Genomic DNA, 25,658 nt, shown 5'->3' on the forward strand with positions numbered 1-25,658 from the left:
CGTACACTCTCAAATAGACAATCACACGTGCACACTCTCTCTTCAATACACACTGTCACGTACACTGTCGTACACACACACACACACACAGACTCCTTCGCTCTCACACACCATCACTTTCTGTTTCACACACACACACGCACGTGTCGAACACACGCGCTTGCCGTGGGCTTGTTCCCACGCGGCCGTGCCTACCGTCCCTTGAAGAACGCCACGTAGAAGATGGGGGCGTAGGCGTTCATGAACTTGAGGAGAAAGGCCTTGAGGATGAGGCGCTCCTCAAACTGGTTCTCCGTCTTAGGGATCTCTGGAGGAAGGGAGGGTCGGAAGAGGAGAGAGGAGGTGAGAGGAGAGAGGAGGGGAGAGAGGAGGAGAGAGGAGGTGAGAGGAGAGAGGAGGGGAGAGGAGAGAGGAGGGGAGAGGAGAGAGGAGGGGAGAGAGGAGGAGAGTGGAGGGGAGAGGAGAGAGGAGGAGAGTGGAGGGGAGAGGAGAGAGGAGGGGAGAGAGGAGGAGAGAGGAGGTGAGAGGAGAGAGGAGGGGAGAGGAGAGAGGAGGGGAGAGGAGAGAGGAGGGGAGAGAGGAGGAGAGTGGAGGGGAGAGGAGAGAGGAGGGGAGAGGAGAGAGGAGGGGAGAGAGGAGGAGAGAGGAGGGGAGAGGAGAGAGGAGGGGAGAGAGGAGGAGAGTGGAGGGGAGAGGAGAGAGGAGGGGAGAGAGGAGGAGAGAGGAGGGGAGAGGAGAGAGGAGGGGAGAGAGGAGGAGAGTGGAGGGGAGAGGAGAGAGGAGGGGAGAGAGGAGGAGAGTGGAGGGGAGAGGAGAGAGGAGGGGAGAGAGGAGGAGAGTGGAGGGGAGAGGAGAGAGGAGGGGAGAGAGGAGGAGAGTGGAGGGGAGAGTCAGTCACTGGCAGATGGAGCTCGACAGCCAAATATAAACAGCACACACACTCAAACACACACACTACCTCTCCTTGCTTGGAAAATCTTCCCTCCTCAGAATAACAAAGTGAGTGGTTGAACTGTGTAGGCCTTTCTCTCCTCCTCTCAGACCAAACTAACAGAGACAGACAGAACACCTCTGGGTTTGGGACTGAGAGTAGAGGGTGATAGAGGGAGAGAGACAAGAGAGAGAGAGAAAGAGGGGGGGGGGGAGAAAGAGAGAGATTTTGGATTTTGGGTTTGTTGTTGTCACTGTGTGTCTTGCAAAGTGTTGTTTTCTGTTCTTGACGCTTTGTTGTTGCCACATGTTCCAGACAATACTGGCTGTCGTTCCTTGTGTTGTTGATGTATGGTTGTCTGTTGTTGTGCCTCTTGCTTTGGCAATACGGTTGTAATGACTGTCATGCTAATAAAGCTGAATTGAATTGAATTGAGAGAGAGAGAGAGAGAGAGAGAGAGAGAGAGAGAGAGAGAGAGAGAGAGAGAGAGAGAGAGAGAGAGAGAGAGTGAGTGAGTGAGTGAGTGAGTGAGTGAGTGAGTGAGTGAAGGACTATCTGGGGGTGGCAGCTGGGAGGCGGGACAAGACTGTAATCATCTGAGCCAGTCAAGAAGTAGGTTAGAGAGAGAGAGAGAGAGGGGGGGGGAGAGAGAGAGAGCAAGAGTGAGCGAGAGAGAGAAAGAGAGGAGGGCCATACGTGTGTGTGGGGGGGGGGGGGTAAAACCTTCCCTCTCTCTCTCCTCACCGTCCCCAGAGACTTGCCCTGTTAGAGTGCATGTCAGCAGAGCCCCACTGGTAGTCAAATGACAAACTCGCTCTCCTTGCTCTGCTGCACGGACCAGAAGGTCCCTATCAAACTTTCATCACTCTGACCGACAGGAGAGGAGACCAGCGGAGGAGGAGAGGACAGGAGACGAGAGGAGAGCAGGGGAGAGGACAGGAGAGCAGGGGAGAGGACAGGAGAGGAGCGCAAGAGAGGACAGGAGAGCAGGGGATGAGGAGAGGAGACCAGTGGAGGAGAGCTGTCTACACAAACGTTTGTGTGTTGTGTGTAAAGTATGCTGGATGTCCGTGTGTCTGCGTGTGCTTGATGTCTGTGTGTGTGGGCATGCACGTGTGTGTGTGTAGTGCAGGAATGAGTGGGAGAGGGGCGCCCCATGGGGCTCACCAGGTGAGAGAGAATGTACCGCACAGGCTAAGGCCTTTCTGCAGGGGCCCGGGTTCAATTCCGGCCTGGACCATTTCCGACATGTCCTACCCTCTCTCTCTTCTTGCTTCCCTGTCTCTCTCTAACTGTCTCTAGAAATAAAACCGAAAGAGTGTGTGTGTGTGTGTGTATACCCAGCTCTGTCAGCCAGACGGCCACTGCTCCGTAGATCTCATCCAGGATGAGGATGACCACCAGGTTGATCACGACGGCTGTGGCTGTGACCGTCACACGCACGTTGGACTTGATCTCCGGGTCGGGGCTCATCGCCATCAGGGCAGAGACCGTGACGCGGTAAATGATCACGCCGAAAACTGCCGCGAAGGTCACCCCGAACTGGCAGGATGCCGAGATGGAGCGAAGATGGGATTTGAGGACGATGGTGAACGGGCAATGTTAAGATCAGACAGAACAACAATAAAAAAAACTTGCATTCATGATGGTGACCTTTTGATGGTGCAAGGAGAGAGAGAGAGAGAGAGAGAGAGGAGAGGAGAGGAGAGAAGAGAAGAGAAAGAAAGGGACAGAGACAGAGGTAGAGACAGAGAGTATGAAGCAGTCCGGGGCATGGGGGGGGGGGGGGGGGGGGACGACGACATCCGGTGCCCTCCTGCAGGCCTGTCTCACCATGAAGAGGATGGAGGCCACATTGATGAAGTAACCAGGGAGACGATCCTTCCAGGTCAGACTCTCTGGCCCTGCCTGTAGGAGGAGAGAGGAGATGAGACCTGGCTCACCCCAAAATGACACACACACACACCACCTCATTCACTGGATTCCAAGACAGCCAACATGCATTTGATTTGAAACCCAGGAGACGGTTAGAGAAGGAACAGAAGGGAAAACGACACCTTCAGACAAAGTGAGAGAGCGAGGAAGTGAGGGAGCAAGAAAGCAAGGAAGAGGGAAGGAGTCTCCTGTCTGACCTCCGACCCTTGGGTCTGGATCACCCCTTGGGTTCCGATTCCCCTGGGGTGGGGTCAGGGCTACTCTGGTCCTAGATGTGAGCCAACATGATTTCCCAGAAGGCCCAGGGACAGACGTGTCAGTTGGGAAAGAGGGAACATGGGGCCACTGGAATGTTCCGGAAACACAAACTTATATATACACACACGTACACAAGTATGGTTTCCAGTGGCCTTTCTTGTAAAGCAGTATGCCTAGAAAAGTCTAATGAAAGTTAATAGCTTAATAGCTTAATATAATCATTGAAACTGCAGACTGGAGCTCTGTCGTAAAAATAAACCCTGTGTTTACCAAAGGAATGTTCTGGAAATGGCAAACAATCACACACAAAGGACGTGACAGTTCCTTGTGGAGGTGCACCCAAAGACAGGGGATTGTAACAAAGCTCATTAGGAAGGCAACAGCACCACCTAGCACACACACAAGGAAAGGCTGCACAGTAGCGAGCGCACACACACACATACCAACCATACCTGGACCTGATCTTAGTTTCCTCCAGGATCACAAATGACTCTTATTGAGAGACTTGTTGCTCTTGTTGGTTAGTTGTAACTTATTTAATATTATTGTACTCGCTATGAAATCTATTATTGTTGCTTGCTTTTCTACAGGTACACTCTTGCACTTTTGCGGTTCATGTTGTTTAATTGTAACTTGTTTAACTACGTGCTCTTGTGGTTCTGGCCTTTGGCACTTATTTGGTTTTTCACAATGCATGCTTCATGTTTTGGCTACCCGCAAAGTTTGTCTCGTTGTTAGGATCAGTGACCTATGCACTTTTGTAAAGCTCTCTGTCTTGGAAGTCGCTTTGGATAAAAGCGTCTGCTGAATGAATACATGTAAATGTAAACAGTGCTGTATAACACAGGTGCAGCTTTATATGTGAGCAGGCCAGCTGTGAGGACTGACACGGGCAGAGAGAGCAGGAGCAGAGAGACCCACCGAGAACAGAATCGGGGTCGAGTCTACAGACGTGGTAAGCTCCACTGGTCTATACTGGTGTTCTGCTTCAGCGTATCCGAAACACACACACACACACATCTGGGCGGGGGTTAGCGTGTGTTGGCGAGCCGGAGCCCTGTGCCGCCAAGCTGGTCCGTGGGGGTGAGGTGGGACAGGGGGTGGGGGGGAAGGGGGGTTTGCTGAATTAACTCGAACCTCGCCACAGGAGGGAGGAGGGGTTGGGTGAGGGGGGGTTGTAGTAACCGGTTGTGTGGGCGTGGTGGTGGTAGGGGGGGGGGATCCCCTCTAAGCCGCCTGAAACCCACTCACCCCGGGGAAGCGTGGAGTGGGTGGGGGGTCAGAGCCCAAGGTGACCTGGGGGGTTTAGTTCCAGCTCACTGGACGGTTTTAGTAATGCTCATGTCACACACACACGTCCGTGTACACACACACACACACACACACAGCAGCCTGGTGGTTTTAGTGAGACTGGTTGGCCCAGAGTTCCAGTTGTTCAAGGACAAAGGGACTTCCTGAGAGTGTGTGTGTGTGAGAGTGTGTGTGCGGGGGGGTGGGGGGGGGGAAATGGGTCACCCGTTTATAATTGGTTGTCAACCTCTCGAGAGGAACCGATCCAACAGAACTCTCCCTCCATCAGTCTCTCCTCAATTCAAAACTCACTCTTAATTCCAGCCTTCTAGCACGCCTGTTCTCTTTATCTCGTGTTTTCCCTTCATCCCGCTCTTTCTCTGTCCTTCCTTTCTTTTCAGCTATTATGGGGTGTTCTCCAGTACGGCAGGTAAAGTTGAAGGCTTCACTCTCGCGTAGCTCCTGTCAACACAGAACTTCTATCCCCCTGGTTTCAGTGTTGTTCTGGAACATTCTAGAGAGAATTCTGGGAAACCTAACCTCATCACCTTGAAACAGAATGGCTTCCTCTGGAGATTTGAGCCGTGCTTGCGGAAACCGACATCAACTCTGGGGGGGGGGGGGGGGGTCTTTCTCTTGGTGCGTGTGTGTGTCGTCCCCCGTCGCCCCCCCCCCCCATGGTCCACTAAGCTCTTTGGGAAATTACTGCCAGGGGATTTCCTTTCTGCCATATGTCGCCCTGCCCTGCGCGCACACACACAAACAACAACAACTCCATCACTCTGTACAGTATGTACTTCCTTCCTGTGTACACTGTGACAAGGGGGCCTTGTCAGCCATGGGCCTGGCAGCCCGTTGGCCTCGTTACAGGAGCAAAGCCTCAACGAGGCACACCTGTTCCTCATCTACCTCACGCCTGGTGAGTACAAAAGGGGACAAACGGGGGCAATAGGTTGGTTGACATGGTTTTTGTGCTACGCAGACTCGCCGTAGGAGAAACGAGACCAACCACATGAGCCAGGAGGGCTAAAGGAAGAGACCCTGGAAGAACAAGAAACACGCTGACGTAACTCAGTTTTGTTAATGTTTTTTTGTTTTATACCAAAAGGTGCTATTAAAACCCTTTGGCGTACCTTCTCTCTTGGAGTCTGTCTCCGTGCTTCACAAAGTGGTGGAGAATGCGGGCAACAACGAGCCCCAATGAAGCACACCAGACCTCTCCCGAAGAAGGGACGGGTCTATTCCAGACCCCAACAACGCAACAGCGGTCCTCACTCACCTGCTACAGGTGACTGTAGAGCAGCAGCGTGCCACAACCCACCTGACGGCCAGGCTTGGCCAGATAACAGAGGAGCTGATCCACATGCGTGTCGCGGAGGGCGTGGTCCGACAGGCTGCATCACGGCATCTGACAAAGATGACTCCGACCGATGATCCTGAAGCCTATCTCCACACCTTTGAGGTGATTGCCCGGCGTGAAGGCTGGGACCCGGACGAGTGGGGTGGCATCCTAGCGCCCTTCCTCACGGGGGAGGCTCAACGGACCTACCAGGCGTTATCCCCAGAGGACGCCCTCCGGTACCCGCGGCTGAAGGCAGAAATCCTGAACCGTCTGGGCCTTTCCCCATTGATGGCAGCGCAGCAGTACCATGCCTGGAGTCAGAACCCCGGCCTCCCTGTCCGACAGCGAATCGATGACCTCCACAGGATCACACAACGTTGGCTGCAGCCCAATCACCTCAACCCCAGCGAAATCACAGAACGGGTCACCGTAGAGCGGTTTCTGAGGACCTAGGGGCCCGACGAACGCCGCATGGCCAGCATACACACCCCATCCAATCTACAGGAGCTGGCGGTGGCTGTCGAAAAGGCGGAGGTTTTCCGGACCATTCCAGGCGCCCGGAAAAGGGACTGGGAAGCTGTGCCTTTCCTCCCCAACCTCAAGGGGCCCCCTCCGGTCAGATAGGAGATTGGCCCCGTCCAGGGCCGGCCCCAACCTCCCGGGCACCCACTACCCGGGACGAGTCTATGCCTACAGACCCGGGCTTGAACACCAACCGATCCAGGGAAAAACCATGGCAGGTTGGGTGTGCAGTACACAGCTCGGCAGGGTCCAAAGCACCAACCCGGCCGGTAAAGGTGGGAGGAAGGATCGTAGAGGCCCTGCTGGATACAGGGAGCTCTATATCCCTGGTGCACCCCTCTGTGCTGAACCCGCAATACCACACCGAAGGCACTCTTCCCGTCGCGTGTGTACATGGAGACATCCATCACGTCCCTGCCACAACGCTGAAGATCCAGGGGACTGGGGCACAGGTCCAAGACCTAACAGTAGGCGTCGTCCCAGGCCTTCCAGTTCCCCTCCTCCTGGGGCGCGACTGGCCAGACCTGGGGACCCCGTCACCCACCAAAGTGAGGCCCCGGAGGAAGATGAGGGCGCCGCCTCACCAACCCTACCAGAGAGGGTTAACGAGCCCTCCTCTTCCTGCCTGCTTGGGTCAAGAGGAGACCGAAGCCGACGCAGAAGGCAAGCCTCCAGACGTCTCTCACCCCTTGTCTGTGTTCTCGCTTCCAGGCGGTGGGGGCTCCCTGAGGAGGGAACAGCGGGAAGACCAGAACCTGAAACACTGTTGGGGACAGGTCCAGGTGGTCGAGGGGGACCGACAGGGAGGTGGCCGGCTACCAGATACCTACTTCCTGGTACGGAATGGTCTCCTTTACCAGAACACGATACGCAGAGGTGAGCCAGTGGATCTGCTGGTCTTACCCAGGACCAAGTTCCGGCGGTCCTCAGGATGGCTCATGGCCACCCTCTGGGTGGACACCTGGGAGGGGCTAACACCCTGGAGAAAATCCGTGACCGCTTCGTTTGGCCCGGCATGAGGGGATGTGGAAAGGCACTGTAGACAATGCCCAGTTTGTCAGCGCACTGCACCTCGGCGACCGCCTCCAGCACCATTGGTACCGCTCCCCATCATAGACGTTCCGTTTCAGCGGATCGGGTTGGATATCGTGGGGCCCTCCCTCCGTCATCCCGGGGCCACGAATACGTCATGGTCATGGTCATGGTCGACTACGCCACCCGGTGGCCAGAAGCCATCCCGCTACGGAAGGCCACATCCCAGGCCATCGCAAAAGAAATCTTTCTCCTCACCAGTCGGGTGGGTGTTCCCAAGGAGATCCTGACAGACCAGGGCTCCCCTTTTGTCTCCCGACTGATGAAGGACCTGTGTGGGATGCTGAGGGTCCAACATCTCCGAACCTCTGTTTACCACCCCCAGACCGACGGCCTTGTGGAGAGGTTCAACCAAACCTTGAAACGACTGCTCCGACGAGTGGTGGACGAAGATGGGAGGGACTGGGATCTCATGCTCCCATACGTCCTCTTTGCCGTCCGGGAGGTTCCCCAGGCTTCCACTGGGTTCTCCCCGTTCGAACTGGTGTACGGCCGACGACCACGTGGCCTCCTGGACTTGGCAAGGGAGACCTTCCCCTGGGGAAGGGGAAGGGGGGGGTATGTGACAAGGGGGCCTTGTCAGCCATGGGCCTGGCAGCCCGTTGGCCTCGTTACAGGAGCAAAGCCTCAACGAGGCATACCAGTTCCTCATCTACCTCACGCCTGGTGAGTACAAACGGGGGCAATAGGTTGGTTGACATGGTTTTTGTGCTACGCAGACTCGCTGTAGGAGAAACGAGACCAACCACATGAGCCAGGAGGGCTAAAGGAAGAGACCCTGGAAGAACAAGAAACACACCGACGTAACTCAGTTGTTAATGTTTTTTTTGTTTTGTACCAAAAGGTGCTATTAAAACCCTTTGGCGTACCTCTCTCTTGGAGTCTGTCTCCGTGCTTCACAACACTCACACACGCAGGCCCGCACACCCGGGGGGCACACATACCTACCCTGACCTGAACTCACACTCTCCTAAGCTAGCAGTTGAGACAATCCCACTGACTAGACCAGCAACGACTGTGTTCTTTAGGACAACCACACTGTAGAGTGACAATGTCAGGAAACTGTGTTGTAAAACAGATCAAGTGTATTTCAAGAGCCCTTTTACAAGCAATGTCACAAAGGGCTTCACATATAACTGCACCTAAACCAACCTTCAAGGAAGACAAAGAAACACATATATGGAGAAAGTCAGAGCTGCACTATAGGTACAAAAGGTATTGGGACACCTTACCATCCCACCTAGGAGTTTCTTGTATGTCTCATTCCAAAGCTACAGGCAATAATTCTGGGAATGCTGTCTGTGGGATTTAGTGCCCATTCAGCCACAAGAGCATTAGGGAGTTTGGGCACTGCTGTTGGATGATTACACTTGGCTTGCAGACGGCGTTAGAATTGATCCCAAATGTGTTTGATGGTGTTTAGGTCAGAGGTGTGTGCAGGCCAGTCAAGTATATTCATACCAAACTCAACAAAATGTTTCTGTATGGATGGATGTGCACACAAGTACTGTGTACACACAGACACACACACATGCGTCAGACATGTATGATGACGATAAGAGCAACAGCACACACCACCAGTTTAGTTGTGAAGTCTCCCTAGATGTTCTTGAACTGTACACACACACACCAGTTGATCAAATCAGACCCATGGCATTTACGGCCTCCATCTGATTGCTCGTCTGTGACGTTTAGGGGACAATTGATCCATGTTAGCAGCATAACGAGGCAGATTAAAAGCAGCGTGTTCCGTCATTAAACTGCATTATCGTCATCAGGACCGACATATCCTATATAACCGAGTTAAGCAAGCAGATACACACACAGACACACACACAAATAGCCCAGGGAATCAGTCTGGGACCTAGATATGTATCTAACAGGTCACTCATGGCAGACTCACAAAGGTCTCACAGTCACCTGGATACAGTTGACCCACTCTCTCTGGCCACACACACACACATTTGTGTGCAGCGACCCACATCAACACACACTCGTGTGCAGAGACAAACACACAAACAAGCACGGTTTTGTGCAGAGACACGCACTCAGTCACACTGCACACACATATGCAGAGACACCGACAGACAGACACACACACACACACACACACACACTGATGTGGCGGGACACAAACACACACATCAGAAGTACAGAAGGCTGCCTGCCCCCCTGCTGCTCTGTCGGCGTAGGGGGTGTGTTCTGGTCTCCATGGCGACGGTGTTAGAGCCGCCGCTAATCTGGGCTCTGGCTTCCTGCCCAGCATGCATCACTCCCACTCACCAGCCCTCCCTCCCTCTCTCTCTCTCTCTCCCCCTCTCCCTCTCTCTCTCTTTCTCTACCCCCTCAACCTACCTCACTCTCCCTTTTGCTCCCCCCTTTCCCCTCTCTCCCCCGCTCTCCCTCTCTCTGCCCTCTCCATCTCTCCCCCCTCTCCCCCCCCTAACTCCTTCTCACCCCTCTCTCTTTAAGCCCCCCTCTCCGTTTGTACTTCTCCCCCCCCCCTCTTCCTAATTCTCCATCTCTCTCTGGAGGTCTAACCCTGGAGTGTCACTCTGGAAGTCTAACCCTGGAGTGTCACTCTGGAAGTCTAACCCTGGAGTGTCTCTCTGGAAGTCTGACCCTGGAGTGTCTCTCTGGAAATCTAACCCTGGAGTGTCTCTCTGGAAGTCTAACCCTGGAGTGTCTCTCTGGAAGTCTAACCCTGGAGTGTCTCTCTGGAAGTCTAACCCTGGAGTGTCTCTCTGGAAGTCTAACCCTGGAGTGTCTCTCTGGAAGTCTAACCCTGGAGTGTCTCTCTGGAAGTCTAACCCTGGAGTGTCTCTCTGGAAGTCTAACCCTGGAGTGTCTCTCTGGAAGTCTAACCCTGAAGTGTCTCTCTGGAAGTCTAACCCTGGAGTGTCTCTCTGGAAGTCTAACCCTGGAGTGTCTCTCTGGAAGTATAACCCTGGAGTGTCTCTCTGGAAGTCTAACCCTGGAGTGTCTCTCTGGAAGTCTAACCCTGAAGTGTCTCTCTGGAAGTCTAACCCCGGAGTGTGTCTCTCTCTCTGCTGGCCAGCGACCTCCTACAGCCCCCCAGCATGTGATGTCCATCCCCCGAGCACCAGCAGAACCAGGGGCGTCTACGCCACACGCCTCCTCCAGATGCCCTCAGCTAAACTGGGATAGATCTGGAGCAGAACCTGGGGTTGGTTTGGGGGCCGGGGGTCTATGGGTGTTTACTTTGGACCAGTACATTTATATCGATACACAGTAGCCAGTAACCGTGCTTCGAAGCCCAGAATGTCCCACCAGGATCAGCTGTTGTTAGTATTGTAAAGGGAACATATTTGTCCCCCCCTCCACCAACCTCTCTCTCTGTTGAAACCACAGGATGTTCAAATGTGTGTCTCTCTGTATCAATCTCCTCCACGGTTTGTGTTCCTGGGCCAACTGTCCTCGAGGCGCAATCAAACCGCATTCCTCCATCCATCCCTCCTTTCTCCCCTCCTCCATTCTCCCCCCACCCCCCTCCCTCCTCCATCTTACTTCCCTCCTCTCCCTACTCTCTCCCCAATCCTTCCACCCTCCACCTCCAAACCCCCTTCCCACTCCTCTCCCTCCCTCCCTCCCTCCTCCCTGACCCCCTTCCTCCCTCCTCCATCCTCCCTCCAATTCCCCCTCCTCCCCTTCCTCCATCCTCCATCCTCCCTTCTCCATCCTCCTTCCTCCCCCCCTCCCTGCGCCCTCTTACTACCCTCCTCCATCCTGGAGCAGGTTCCTCAGCAGCATCAGGTACACCCCGCTCGCCAGTGGGGGCGGGTGGAAGTCCCGACATAGCCACACGCCCGCGGCCGCAGCGTGGCGGACACATCTGGGTTAGCGTGGACTGAGGGCCACGGAATCTGGGACAGGGGAGCTAAAACGGGACACGCACACACACACCCCCACGCGCGCGCGCGCGCTAACTGTCACCGTTGTCATCGACAGTCTGTCAAGGGGATCTGTCGGCGATGGACAGTGGCGTACGTGCTTCAAGTTTCGTTTCCTGAGAACTGATGATCTTACACTGCGCGTGGCAGACAGGCAGTGATGTAAGAGTCGCGATGTCAGTCCTGAGTCAGACAGGGTAAGAGCTGTCCTGTGATCTGATTGACTTGCTGTTCCCACAGGTGCTTAGCCCCTCAGTCTTGCTTCAGCTAAGAGGATTCACGGACGTCTGCTCACCTTGGCTCTGATACACACACACACACACACAAGCTTCTCATTCTCTCCGCTCTAACAATACATACACACACGTCTCCTAATACATCTCCGCTCTAATAACACACACACACAAGTAAACAATAAAACGTGCAAAAGCACACGCACTGCCGTCAGGGAATGTCACACGACAGAAACCACCAAACCTCTTCGACAAAACGAGAACTTTTGTCTGAAACAGACATGTGTCAGAACAACTTAAGCTCCAAACGCACAGGTCTCTCTGCCACTGAGGACGTGCTGTTCTCCAGCTAGAGTTTCTGTTCGGAGGTGTCAGCCCTGCCACGCCTGAATGGCGAAAGGTCACGGGCCACCTCTGAGGCAGTGGAGGTTGTGAAGGAACAGACCCACACGAGGCAGGAAGAAGAGGGGGACAGGCCCCGAAGGAAGGACAGAGAGAAATACAAATGAAAAGGCAGGCAGTCCGCGGCGGGAAAGGGATGGAGGGAGAAGAGGGGCGGGAGTGAATTCTCCTTCGAATGAAGGAGAATGAAGGAGAAATGGGAGTGTGGTGAGAGAAGGAGAGGGAGGGAGGGAGGGAGGGAGGGAGGGAGGGAGGGAGGGAGGGAGGGAGGGAGGGACGGAGGGAGGGAGGGAGGGAGGGAGGGAGGGAGGGGAGGGTTACCGGGGCGCCTGCAGCCATAGCAGACAGCAGTCTCTGTCTCCATCTGTCCTTCCCTGTGTCAGTACCGTCCTCCTCTCTCTTGACAGGCTGCAATACAGAACACAGGTCACACACATGCGCACACACAACCACATACACACATGAGATACCCATCGCCATACACGCACAAAAGACACACAACCAGTGTGATAAGACTCACAGAGCCAACACACACAGACAGCCACAGAGGGGAACACACAAGACATATGACACACACAGCAAAAACAAAACACATACACACAGGTCTGGCTTGGAAGCCACAAAGGTTGTCCCCCCCCTCCCCCCCTCTCTGCTCCCAGCTTGTCTTCCAAGCCACCAGACTGGAAGGGTCCAACCGTGGCGGAACAGTCTGGGCCGTGAAAAGCCTCCAGAACCACGCTGGCCCACTTTCTACAGGAACCACCGCGCAGGACTGGTCTCCGGGTCTTGTTTTCTGGAAGTCTCCACAGAGCCACCGGGTCATCGAAAGAAAGACGCTTACCTTTACCTCATTTTTCGGCTTCTTCCTTTTCTTCCTCCTCTCCTTCAGCTTCTTCTGGATGAGGATGGTCTCGTACTTTGGCCGGGGGTGTTCCTAAGGAACGGGGGGGGGGGGGGGGGCGGAGGAGGAGGAGGGAGGGACAGTAGAGAAAAACAAAACGTCACATTTGTTTCCATCTGTCAATGCCCTGAGCGGGGCGGGCGAGATCAAAGCGGCAGACCGCGACGTGTGTCGGGTTATCAGGGTGTCAGTCGCTGCCGTCAGCTGTCAGGGGTGTCGGGACACTCGCTGACACACACGCGCCGTCCGGCTCTCAACGCGGTCATTAAGCCTTAATGCTGACCAGCACCCCCCCCCCCCCCACCCTCTCCGGCTCACCTCCGGCTCACCTCGCCATGTCCGGGGGTCAGAGTTCGGCACGTGTGTGTGTGTGTGTGTGTGTGTGTGTGTGAACGTACCTCCTCTTCCTCCAGCCCAGTCAGGTCCCAACTGTGGTTCAGACTGATCTGCCTTCGCTTCCATTGCTCTAGGAACAGGGCCACTGCGTGCGCACACACACACACACACACACAAACTATTAGCAAGTGACAGTTAACGAGAGAGAGAAAGATCATGAGAGAATGGGGGAAGGGTAGAGAAATGTGTTAATAGGACTCTTGGTAATAGGGGGTTATGTCTAGGCATGTATCTTCAGTCAGAGAGAGCAATCAATAGAATGTATGTACAAGAGAAAGCACAGAGAGAGCAGAACAGAGACAGAGATATAAAAAAAGACAGGCCTCTAGACACACACCTAGCCTCAACCAAACACCTAGCCTCTAGCCTCTAGACACACACCTAGCCTCTAGCCTCTAGACATACACCTAGCCTCTAGACACACACATAGCCTCTAGCCTCTAGACACACAGCTAGCCTCTAGACACACATATAGCCTCTAGACACACACATAGCCTCTAGCCTCTAGACACACACATAGCCTCTAGACACACACATAGCCTCTAGCCTCTACACACACACCTAGCCTCTAGACACACATATAGCCTCTACACGCACACCTAGCCTCTAGACACACATATAGCCTCTAGACACACACCTAGCCTCTAGCCTCTAGACACACATAGCCTCTAGCCTCTAGACACACATAGCCTCTAGCCTCTAGACACACACCTAGCCTCTACACACACACCTAGCCTCTAGACACACACATAGCCTCTAGCCTCGACACACACACCTAGCCTCTAGACACACACATAGCCTCTAGCCTCTAGATACACACCTAGCCTTTAGACACACACATAGCCTCTAGATACAATCCTAACCTCTGGACACACACCTAGCCTAGCTTGGTGCAACTGGTCAGAAACAAAGCCTGACTGTGGAGTGTACACAGCTTGGCCACAGACACAGGCAGTAACATGCGGTAACAGGCAGTGTACACAGGCTCTGCCCAACGTGCGTCCATGGAGCCCCCTACTGTTTGTGCTTTCACTATGGGACCTACGCTCTGAAATTACATTCAGCGACCAACATACAAGGCTAACATGCAGAGGAAAAGCAGAAGAGCTGTTGTGAGGAAAGTCCCCCCCCCGGCTGGTGTGTGGGGAGCACAGTGGAGCGATGAGGCGATGAGGATTTCTGACACTTATGATTGCTAATGTTGGTGTTTATTTTGTATTATTCAATTACAGAGATTATTAGAGAGAGAGAGAGAGAGAGAGAGAGAGAGAGAGAGAAATGGAGGGTAAAGGATAGAGAAGGAGAGGTATAGAAAAAGCGTGGCAGAGAAAGAAAGGAAGTCAGAGAATGAGAGCTAGAAGGGTAAAAAAAGGGAAAGAGAAAGAGAGAGGGAGTATGTCTGGGGGGCTGAGTGAGTTTATGCATAATTCCTCTCAGAAAGACCTCCACTGGAGTTGAAGGGGCTCATTAGATATTTATGACTGATCGCACAATCAGCCCACCTCACACACACACGTAGGGGGAACTCACTTCTCACACACGGGCCCCACAAACAGGTCTTGAAAGAGAAGTGGTTTCAGCAGACGCGAGACAAAGGCGCCCGTTCGCTAGCGACAGGCTGCGGAAGGAGAGGAGAGGAGAGGGAGGGAGAAAGGAGCGGTAACGCTACACCCCCTGCCGATCGGACCCCCACACAGCCAGAACGGAGGGGCTTATCATCTCTCCACGACACTCATCTCTCTCTCTCTCTCTCTCTCTCTCTCTCTCTCTCGCTCTCTCTCTCTCGCGCGTTGCTCCTATCCATTGCCGCTCCTCCCCCCACCCCCCCCCCACCCACATCTCTCTCTCTTTCAATCGTCCCCACCTATTATCTCTCCACTGCTCTCCATTTCTACTCTCTCGCATGACCCTCCCCGTCCTGTCCAACCGCTGTCTGATGTGGGTACGGGATGAAGGTAGGCTGAGACTAGGGGGGGGGGGGGGGCTTACCCCAGAGTGACATGAAGATGGCGAAGAACACGGTGCCGGGGTTGTCGAACAGGTGCGAGGCCCGCGACGTGCCACACGCCGTGCTCAGGTGCCAGAAGTCGCAGTCGCCATCGCACAGCGGGCACATGGTGAAGTTTTGACTTTCGTCACACATCTCCTGGCTGGGACACACACACACGCACGCACACACACTTTCAGGGTTGTTGTTTTTTGGGGAGGGGAGGGTGGGTGTGCCAGCTTTGCCTTCTGTGGCCCTCCCACGCAGTCAGACTCAGAGCCAGGTACAGCCGGTACCTGTGCACAGGGGTGTCCCCTGTGTGTGTGTGTGTGTGTGTATGTGTGTGTGTGTACGCGAGCAAACATACCTGGGTATGTTTGTGTCGACAGTGGCGACTCCGTAGCAGAAGACAATGATGCCCACCAGCGAGGCTGGGATCAGCATCTGCGTGTAGACGCCCAGCCAGGCAAAGTACAGGCCAATCTTTTCCCCAAAGTACTTCCTGGAGGGGTGGGGGGGTGGGGGACGGGCAGGGGGAGGGAGGAAGTTACACGCTGGGGGTCATGGAGACAGGTGGTGTCGATAATGGGACGCATGAGACAGACGGATAGAACAGTGGCTTTCAGGAGAAGCGTATTGAGAGTTTTACACAACATGGAGGAATTGTCATAGTCATATCCAAATACCATAAAAACACATTTGAAACTTGGGGGTTCGTTGGATATCGCATATGGTTCCCTGCCACAAATGGACCTGACCCTGTGAGTGCCAACTGTGAGGCAAATCAATTGCTACTCAAGTAACTGTTTGGTGTAATTGAGCCAAGTGTGAAACACTGATACCTTATGAGGTCCACAGGCTGGTACTTGTAGAAGGCGCCATATCGGGCCACTCATTGTGAAGTATCTGAGGAGAAACAGGCTTGAGTATGGGCCAGACCAGACTAGGCCAGACCAGACAAGTCTGATCTGAATGTTTGAAGCTAGACGTTTGAAGTTACAAGAAAGAGAAGAGGTGAGAGAGAGAGAGAGAGAGAGAGAGAGAGAGAGAGAGAGAGAGAGAGAGAGAGAGAGAGAGAGAGAGAGAGAGAGAGAGAGAGAGAGAGAGAGAGAGAGAACACACCTACCTGTCTTTCGTTCATCTCTTTTTCTGAGTGATCCGTGACCTTATAGTCCCCCTGCAGAGAGAGAGAGAAAGAGAGAGAAGAGAGAGAGAGAGAGAGAGAGAGAGAGAGAGAGAGAGAGAGATGAAGGGAGAGAAAGATGAAGGGAGACATCACTCACATGCTAAATGCCAAGACTGACAGCCCCTAGTCCCTCAGAGAAAGGCGACACCAATCACAGAGACCCAAACGGAGGGGCCAAACGGAGGGGCCAAACTCTCCAACCAAGCAGCACTTACATCGTGCAGAGGGAAGGCCGCGTCGTACACCCCTTTAGCGAGTAGCATAGTGATGCCTGAGATGAGAGAGCGAGAGAGGAAGGGAGAGAAAGAAAGAGAGAGAGAGAGTAGAGAGAGAGGAGAGAGAGAGAGAGAGAGATGAGAGAGAGAGAGAAGAGAGAGAGAGAGTGAGAGAGAGAGAGAGAAGAGAGAGAGAGAGAGAGAGAGAGAGAGAGAGAGGGAGGGAGAGAAAAACCAGGTGAAACGTTGTGTAACTCAGTCCCCCAAGGGAAGTCATCAAACGTGACCTTGGATCGTACAAGGTCCGCCAAACTGAAGGCCACGAGGAGAACATTTGTTCTCGGGAGCACGGAGTGGCATGTAGAACAAGCTTTCATCCAAGTTAATTAATCAGGCCCTCAAAGGGGCTGGGAACACCAACGTCGATTAGCCTGCTATTAATGAACTACGGCTGGCTATTGGATGGTGGTGGAGGGGGGAGGGGGGGGGGGGGGGGACAGCTACAACTCCCACTGGCACCTCTCCTTGCTTCAGTCCCAGCCCAACCCAGGAACTGTGACCCACTTCACTCTCTGTGAAGGAGAGGACCAGAGGACAGAGAAGGGAAGGGAAGGAGAGGGGGGGGGGGGGGGGGAGAGGGACAAGGAGAAGGGAGAAAGGTGACTGATAATAACAAGAGGGGAGTGATGACAGGCGGAGATAGAGAGAGAGAAGGCTTGATAGAGAGCTGGAAAGCAAGAGGAAAGACCACTTGATAGAGCTGGATAGAAACAGCGAGAGAAAAAGACAGAAAAACAAAGGTCACGATTGAGGTATCTCTCTCTCTCCTCTCACTCTTCCCCCTCTCCCCTCTCCCTCTCGCTCTCTCTCTAGCTGTGGGCTGCTCCTTCTGCCTCCACTACGCCAGCCAACAGGCCATATTGCAGAGGCCTCACAACCACCCACTTCCTGCCCTCACACCCCACACACACACACTCTCACAGTGGCCTCAACTAGCCCACACGGAATCACACATACTCATGGTTTTCCTGGAGATTCCCACATCAGTGTGAATTGAGCTCATATTGGTGCAGACATGCTCAGCTGCACCCCGGCTCCAACACCCACCCATGCACACACACACACACACACACAGCTGGAGGTCACACTCACCCATGGACTGGCAGGTCCGCACGCAAGCTGTCCGTCGGAGAATCTCGTACACCTGAGAAAGAAAAAAAAAGAGTCAAAACAGTTCAACCAGTTACCATGGCGACCATCGACTATTTGAGGCCTGTTACGTCAGGGTACCCCTGACCTAAATTGACCGGGGGCGGAGGGGGGGGGGGGTAGTTGGAGTGAGCGAGGGGGGAAAGGGGGAGGAGGACTCACTATTCGACTCCGCGTGGCGTTTTCAAAGAACGTGTCCTTGGACTTGATGTCGAAGAGGTGCATCTTGTCGCGGGTGAAGTAGTGGGACACCAGCTTGGTCCGGCCTTCACCCAGGTGGGGCACCCGAGGCTGGAAGGGGTGGTTCAGCTTCCTGTACACCGAGTTCAGGGTGCGGGCAATACCGCTTTCCTCCTTCAGCTCATAGCTCTGTGGGAAGGGGGGGGGGGGGGTGATATACCGGCCATCAACACCGGATTCTGTTTCATCTTTCTCTCCCACATCCCTCCGTCTATCCATCCACCCCCTCGTCCCGTCCTTTCACCATTCTCATCCCCCCTCCCAGCCATCCGTCCATCATCCCCCCCCCAACCCCCCGCCGGCCTTTGGTTGTTCCCCCTCTGTCACCTCCACTCCCTCAATCATTCATCCGACGGTCCGTCATCCCATCTTTTCACCAGCTTCCTTCATCCCTCCTTTCCTCTAACATCCATCCATCCTCATGTCCTCCGTAGCTCTGGGGGTGCTCACCTTCTTGGTGGGCATTTTCACCTTGAGGAACTCAGCCTCTCTGCTCAGCACCGACCAGGGGGCGTGCAGCCTCGTGAAGCTGGGGCCGTGAGCCCGAACCTGGGGAGGAGGAAGGAGAACTCGTGGGTAGGAACCCGAAATCCACTCAGACCCAAATCCTGAGACTATTAACAGTGAGATTGTCAAAAGTGTGTGTGTGTGGGGGGGGGGGGGTCCCTGTCCATAGAATGGAGAAGAGAGCAGAGGAGGGAGGAGGATGGCAGCGTTTAGTATGCAGACAGAGACACTATGGGCATCACTCCGGGGTGTGTAACCAGAGATCCTGGTCCATCATTGAGTCAGAGGCCGGGGGGATAACAGACTGTAACCCTACCCACATGATCCTGGCATGACAGGGCAGGAAGGGAGGGAGGGAGGGAGGGAGGGAGGGAGGGAGGGAGGGAGGGAGGGAGGGAGGGAGGGAGGGAGGGAGGGAGGGAAAGAAAGAAAGAAAGAAAGAAAGAAAGAAAGAACAAGAATCAAGAATGTGAATGTGCCAGAGAGCGAAAGAAAATGTGAGGAGGGGGTACTAAAGCGAAGGTGTCAAACAGGTCTCTCTGTCATTGTTTCTCTTTCTCTCTCTGCCTCTATCTCTTATAGTGGTGGCTTCCCTCCTCGGTCCCTGCGCAGAAATTGGAGGATAAAAATACTGTGTGTTCTAGAGAAGGTTAATTAGTGCACAACATTCCAATTAGCGTTCCGTCTCTGTAGGAGGGGTAACTAGGTCGTAGTGAGGGGGTTGGAGGGGAGGGGGGGGGGGGGGGTCGGAGGGAGGGAGGGAGGGACAACTGTGCTCCAGGATGGACGGGGAGGGGGGTTCTGCGGGGGTGGCACACGGGCACCATGGTGACCCTGTGAGTTTGGCAGGGATGACATTTGAGGAATTCCCACTGACCTGAAAGCTAGCAAGAGCTCTGCCACAGATTAAATTTACATTTAGTCATTTACATTTAGTCATTTTTAAATAGGTGCTCCCCTATAAAAAGACGATTCGTGGGAGACGCGTTGTGGTTCCTGTTTTGGTTCAGTATCGCTCAAATACAAACTGAGAAATCCCTCCAAAGACGGGGACTTGCAAGAGTGCGATGTTTGAGAGATGAGAGGAAGAGATGCTAGTGGCTGCGGCCTATGGCGCTAGCCCACAACACACAGGAACCCCCCAGGGTGTAGATATGGGGGGCACCTTTTAAATGCCAAACAATTGCTCCTGCAGGTGGCATTTACACTGAGGATGGGAGCTAAGAAAAGAAACAAGGGGGGTGAACTGAAACAGGAGAGAGGAGAGGAGAGATGGGTATATGAGGACAGAGGAAGAAAGGAGAGGAGAGGAGGAGACAAGAGATGAGATGACAAGAGGACTAACCCTAAACCCGTGCCCCCCTCACCCTTTCGAAATTCCCCCCCACAAAGGATCTCTCAGACCTGGGAATGCGGGAATCAACAAATGAACACCTTGACCCTAAAAGTGCTGATCCCATCTCCCAACAACTCTTCCCTCTGAGCTCCGCATTGACGGTAAGAGAGAGCGAAACGATTCCAACTACAATTGCAACTCTTTCATTAAAGAGGCCCAGGACACCGGTATCTTAAGACTTAATCCCACTGACTGACTAAATCTATAGAAATATGTACTTACATTTAGCAGACGCTCTTATCCAGAGCGACTTACAGTTAGAACAGGGACATTCTCCCCGAGGCAAGTAGGGTGAAGTGCCTTGCCCAAGGACAAGTCATTTTGCACAGCAGGGAATCAAACCAGCAACTTTCAGATTACTAGTCCAATTCCCTAACCACTCAGCCACCTGACTCCCAATCATGTCTTTTGTCAACAGTAGGGGTGTGATGATACACTCAGCTCAGAGACAATACACAATATTGGGTGCACGAGAACAAGACGAGATTATATTTCAACCCTATTTTTAAGAAAACTTCAATGATGAAATACATGACTGGGAAAATTGCCTTTTCTTTGACTGAAAGTCACAAAATGCTAAACAATGCAGGTGCATTTTGAAATACAAGCATTAGTTAATCATCTTGAAATGAAAGTCTGAGTATCTTACTTTCTGAGTATGAATAATGATGTGCAGTAAAAGACAGAACAATATGCAAGCACTGTAAAACATTTTTCCACCAACTCAACTGACTGGCTCCTTCTCTCCTGTATGAATTTCTTCAGACCTTATAAGTGTGCATGAACTATGCATGTGCTTTTAACTTCTAATTGAAGTTGTGTGTGACCTTCTAACTGAACTCCTTTCCACAAATTGAAAATAAAAAAAAGTCTCTTTTAAGTGCAACCATAATCAAAGAAGGTATTTGTCAGCGCTGTCTAGCCTTTCAGTGTTTTCTTCAAAGGTGTGGTTGATTTCAGTAGAGAGCTGTGGTGGTTTTCTAGTGTTCATTAGCTGGTAATATTTTCTAACAGTGTTTCACATATTGTTTGTGTCTTGTCTGTCACTCTGTCGCCATGTATTGTTTCCAACCTGGTACCCAAACCGGATGGATAACATACTACTACGCGACAGCTTTTCACCTTGATGAGAAATATTGTCATATTTTAATATATTGTGGCATGAGATCTCGTCACATCCCTTGTCAAAAGTCTTTCAAAATCAGCATAAGCGCAAGGATGCGCTATTAAAGCCTTTCACAGATGTGAAAACGTGTATGCCTGACGAATACAGATATGCACACACACACACACACATGCAGCAGCCCTTCTCACCTCACTGTCTCTCTCAATCTCCAGCCCAGCTTCCAGCAGGATGGCCTCAAACTCCTGTCGGATCAGAACCATGTCCCCGTCGCCGGGGTCGGGCGGGTCGGGCCCCAACTCCAGACACACCTCCCCCGGCGCTCCCGGGGGCGGGAAGTTGCCATTGGAGATGACGGAGATGCGGTGAGGAGGAGCGCTGCAGGCCGGCCTGACAGAGGAAGGCCTGCGCTGGTTGTACACCAGGACGTAGTCAACCTTCCTCCTGCCGTCGGAGAAGTACTGCAGCCCCGACTCGGCCTGCACGGCTGGGTCCGCACCCACCACCTAGGGGGAGGAGGAGAGGGGCTGAGCCTTGGTGCTCCGGAGCAGAGGTCTTCTACGAGTTTGGCCAGCCCCCAACTGATATTAGGAGTTTTGGAGTTCTGTATTGGCACCTGTTGCGCCAAGGTCATACTGTAGGTCATGTTGTGGTTACATTCCTTAGTTCTACATTTGACATGAGGTATCGAACTTCAGACAAGTCTCTGCTTGAAGTGTGTGGTGAGTTATGATGTTGTCATGGTACATGATATGAGGACAGAAGATGGACACAGTAGTATTCTATGTTAAGATTAGATAACTTCATGCTGTGCCCTATAGAAGGAAAGGATTATACGGAAACTATAGGCTATTGCGTTTAAGTCACTCTGTAACCTACCCATGTTGTTCTTTTGACTTCCAAGCACTAGGCTTTGATGGAATAATGATCCAGGCCTGCACTAATAAAACATTTGTAATAATCTTATAATAAGCAAGCATTTAAGTTCTTTGGCTACCAACAATTCTTTCTTATTAGAAATCATCACTACACCAACCAAAACCTGATTCAAATGTCATTGTGAATGAAACTCAAGAACTCATGTAGTGGAGACCCATTTTGCAGATGTAAAAACTAGAACTAAGCAAAGAAACACCTAACATAAATTTAAAAAAAAAAAAAAAAAAAAAAAAAAATACAGTATTAATTTAAATATCACACGTATCCACATTTACAGACGTATAACGTCCGTAATGCTACGGCGACCCATTTTGCAGATTAAAAACTAGAACTAAGCAAAGAAACACCTAACCTATTGTCTCTTTACAACTGTATATATGATTCAGTCTTACTTACCGGAATCTTGTCCTCACTCGAAGACTGTTGCATGCTGATGCTCTTGGGGCACGCAGATGAGAGAACAGGAACAAAACAAGTTACAGTTAGTATCTGCCGAGTGCACTAAGAACATTGTAAGAACATACACCCCAAGTCCTTTTGATATTCCGTCGAAGGACGTAGGAGCGTCTCATGTCTTCTGCTGTGATGGCTTCACCTTGAAAGCAGCTTTTTCTTTTCTATTCTGGATGTCAAGCTAAGTAGCCTTATCATTCGATACCCATCTCTCTTTTACATAGTCGTCTGATTTCAATACTGCAAGCGCACTGCCGCTGCAGCCAAGTTCTGCCGAGGAATTTGGCAGAGCGCACCTCGGTATCACCAAGGTAACCGGTGATTGGTCAGATCGATCATTCGCTTAAGGAGGGGACACCTGTGCAGCAGACCACACATGCGCTTCGGTCGGTTTTGCAATCAGGCTTGAAAACTTGAGTGGAACGAACATAACGTTCTCTTAAAAGAAATTAAAAATAAACGTCTCCCCTTGACAGCCTTTATAGCCAGACTCATCAAACCAAGCAAGTACATTGACTAATAGCCTAGTGTCGGTGTGACGCATTGGGCCTACTTGATTGCTAAGCCACCACAACCGGCATATCATCAAGTAACCCTGCCCTGGCTCTAGAACGATCCAACCAACCTTCGTGGCAGCCTGTTAAGTTGTTTGCTAAACCTAGTTTGCCCTCTTTTTTTTCGTGTTGTGTGAGACCGCCCACAGATGTTCCTGTTGTGCTCACAAAAAAATGAAAATGTTCCTGGTTTAAATAAAGACCTGATAAATAACATTTCGTGAAAAGAAGTAGGCTACCTGACTGCGTCCCATTAGTCGACTTCAGATATTACAAACGTCCGCTTTCGAGTCCTCTTCTATTAGATAGATTACTCTTGAGATGAGACATAATCCAAAAGACTTTGGATAAATTACCTGCTGTCCCAGTCTTGGTTAAACAGCAGTTTCGAAGCATTTCACGACGGATGCGACCAGAGACTGCATATTAATAGACGACTTCCCTGTACAGTACTGATGCTGCGAAGAATAAACAGGTGTATCCTATGCGGAAGTAATTCTCACACCTATGCCGACGCCCAATTAGATCTGCCCAATCAACTGAAACGAATATATGATATAATAGAACCTAAATCTATTTTCTATTTCTCTTCCCAGTGTCCGTCTCCTACTATAGTTGAATTTATTCAGACTTTAGTGAACGTTTTCAAGATAAACGTATCAAGGCAATAGGAGAAGAAAGGGAGTAAACATGTTTAGCGTTATGTTACGACATAACAATGACATGACAATGTAATTAGAGCTGAACACGTTCGCAACTACTTAATTCAAGTCAGAGAATACATTATTTTACCCTGTCTATCTGCCATTTAAAGTTTGTACCTTATAAACTACATTATTATGGATGATGTTGAGTTCCTCGCCTTGTAAAATGTTAAAATATGAAAGGATGTCGAACACTGAAAATGCAATATGTTGTGCTCTTCCAAAAGTAAAGAGATCCGCCGAAATGTTTACCTACCGCACTCACATTTTCAACACCCTATAAGTGTGATGCGGTAAAAGATACATCTTTCTTGTAGGCTACACATCATAAGTGACAATAACGTCCCAATTTTTTTCCTCCTAACGGTGGTAGAGGAGGAGGAGAAAAAGATTCGGACGGACCCCAATAACTAAACCCTGCGTCGTCACTCCCTGTGCCATATACCTACTAGTTGTGGCATCTTAATCTCGCAGTTGTGGGGGTCAGCGTCACGGTAAAAATACTGCGAGTCCAATCGACCCCTGGAGAAGGCGCGAGACAGACTGTGGATGCTTTGGATGGAGGAGCACTTGCTCTGGGCAGTCGCGATTCCGGGGTGTGGGACTCCATTCCACAACTCTGAAAAATATTTACATGTATGGGTTAACATGGACTGCCTGCCTTCTTTTGCCTGTGTGAAACTGTAAACTTGTGATTCTTTTTAGGATAGAGTGTATCCATAGTAACGTTGTGGCTCTGTTCTTCAATTCAGCACCATGGATAGCTCCACTGTGAGCGGAGTGTTCTGATTTGGCCCTCCTGTTTCTATGACCACAGGACTGGAAAACATGGTCCAGCGCGTTTACACACTCACGTACACACTTACAAACAAGCACACACACACACACAGAGAGAGAGACACACACACAGGAAAAGTGTGGTGTGAGTCCCCCGGCCGCAAGAAAGTGTCGCCTTTCAAAGAGAGAGATGACCAATGCGTCCTGTGGTGTTTTGCTTGAAGCAAAAATATTTCTACAGAGCACGAGAAAGGTGATGGTTTGCCATTTTGCCGGGATGTTTACCTTTTTACCGGGTCACTAAAATAGGCTGAACAGTAAATACTACTAAACGCTTAAGAGCGCTAAGCTTCGACTTCGGTCAATACATTGAAAGCGTACATAATTTATTTAAGTGTAACTCTTCTTCAGTGTAGTAGTCTGTCTTGTAGACACACATTTAATTTATCCGCGTCCCTTTGCGCCACGGTTTACCTCGCTGCACGCGCGCCGCTTCCCGTCGTCCTGACCCACGCGGCTTGAAGGGGCGACGAGTGACCGTATGGAGGGGCAAGACTAGTCTTTCTAATGTGTCTATTCTATAAGTAGGGAACTCGGGAGGAGATGTGACATCTATCATACTCACCTGTGTAGGAGGACGGTGACCTGCGCAGCGCCATGGCGCCGCTGATAGACTGTCGGACAGGTGAACGGGGATGGCAACAATGATGTAAGGAAGCACAATCCTGTCTCACTCTCTCACTACTCTTTCTCTCTGTCTCTCTCTCTCTCTCGTTTTAGAAGGTGCAGGCTTAAGGTCATGGGGGCTAATTCCTGGCCTCAATTACTGGGTAACTTAAGGCTTAGCCCTGTAAAACCCGATTTAAAATTTCAACATCACCTTTAGCTCTCCAAAAAACACATTTGCAAATAAGATTTTTTTTTGAACGACCACATTTACATAACCAATGGGTCCTATTGTCTTGCCTTGCAATGCAATTGGATACATTTGGTCTTTCAAAAAAAAGAAATTAGCAATTAAAGAGCTAAAGGTGACGTTGTCATTTTACAACAAGGGGTCTTACAGGGTTTAGAGTCGGCCCGAGAAACTCTGTTTGGTTTAGGAATCGGTCTAGTGGCCTTGTCCTCAGTTGCACCAGAATGTTTTACAGATCG

The 25,658-nt window shown here is 51.7% G+C and overlaps 1 protein-coding gene across 1 annotated transcript in view; it reads right to left on the reverse strand.

Annotated features, from left to right (window-relative positions):
• Nucleotides 1-25,241, reverse strand: part of ano2b (anoctamin 2b) — a 40,116-nt gene extending 14,875 nt beyond the window's left edge. Inside the window, 19 exon segments of the mRNA XM_062483674.1 lie at nucleotides 196-307; nucleotides 2,272-2,473; nucleotides 2,765-2,839; nucleotides 12,238-12,324; nucleotides 12,764-12,850; nucleotides 13,216-13,298; nucleotides 15,203-15,363; nucleotides 15,568-15,702; nucleotides 16,043-16,088; nucleotides 16,091-16,106; nucleotides 16,327-16,377; nucleotides 16,602-16,657; nucleotides 17,754-17,805; nucleotides 17,973-18,179; nucleotides 18,501-18,599; nucleotides 21,268-21,582; nucleotides 22,412-22,453; nucleotides 24,176-24,345; nucleotides 25,129-25,241. Of these exon segments, the coding sequence (XP_062339658.1) occupies nucleotides 196-307; nucleotides 2,272-2,473; nucleotides 2,765-2,839; nucleotides 12,238-12,324; nucleotides 12,764-12,850; nucleotides 13,216-13,298; nucleotides 15,203-15,363; nucleotides 15,568-15,702; nucleotides 16,043-16,088; nucleotides 16,091-16,106; nucleotides 16,327-16,377; nucleotides 16,602-16,657; nucleotides 17,754-17,805; nucleotides 17,973-18,179; nucleotides 18,501-18,599; nucleotides 21,268-21,582; nucleotides 22,412-22,453; nucleotides 24,176-24,345; nucleotides 25,129-25,162 (2,030 nt within the window). The 5' untranslated portion in view covers nucleotides 25,163-25,241.
• Between the last annotated feature and the right edge of the window lie 417 nt (nucleotides 25,242-25,658).

The sequence above is a fragment of the Osmerus eperlanus genome, chromosome 17 (assembly GCF_963692335.1).
Source record: "Osmerus eperlanus chromosome 17, fOsmEpe2.1, whole genome shotgun sequence".
NCBI classification, from domain to species: Eukaryota; Metazoa; Chordata; class Actinopteri; order Osmeriformes; family Osmeridae; genus Osmerus; species Osmerus eperlanus.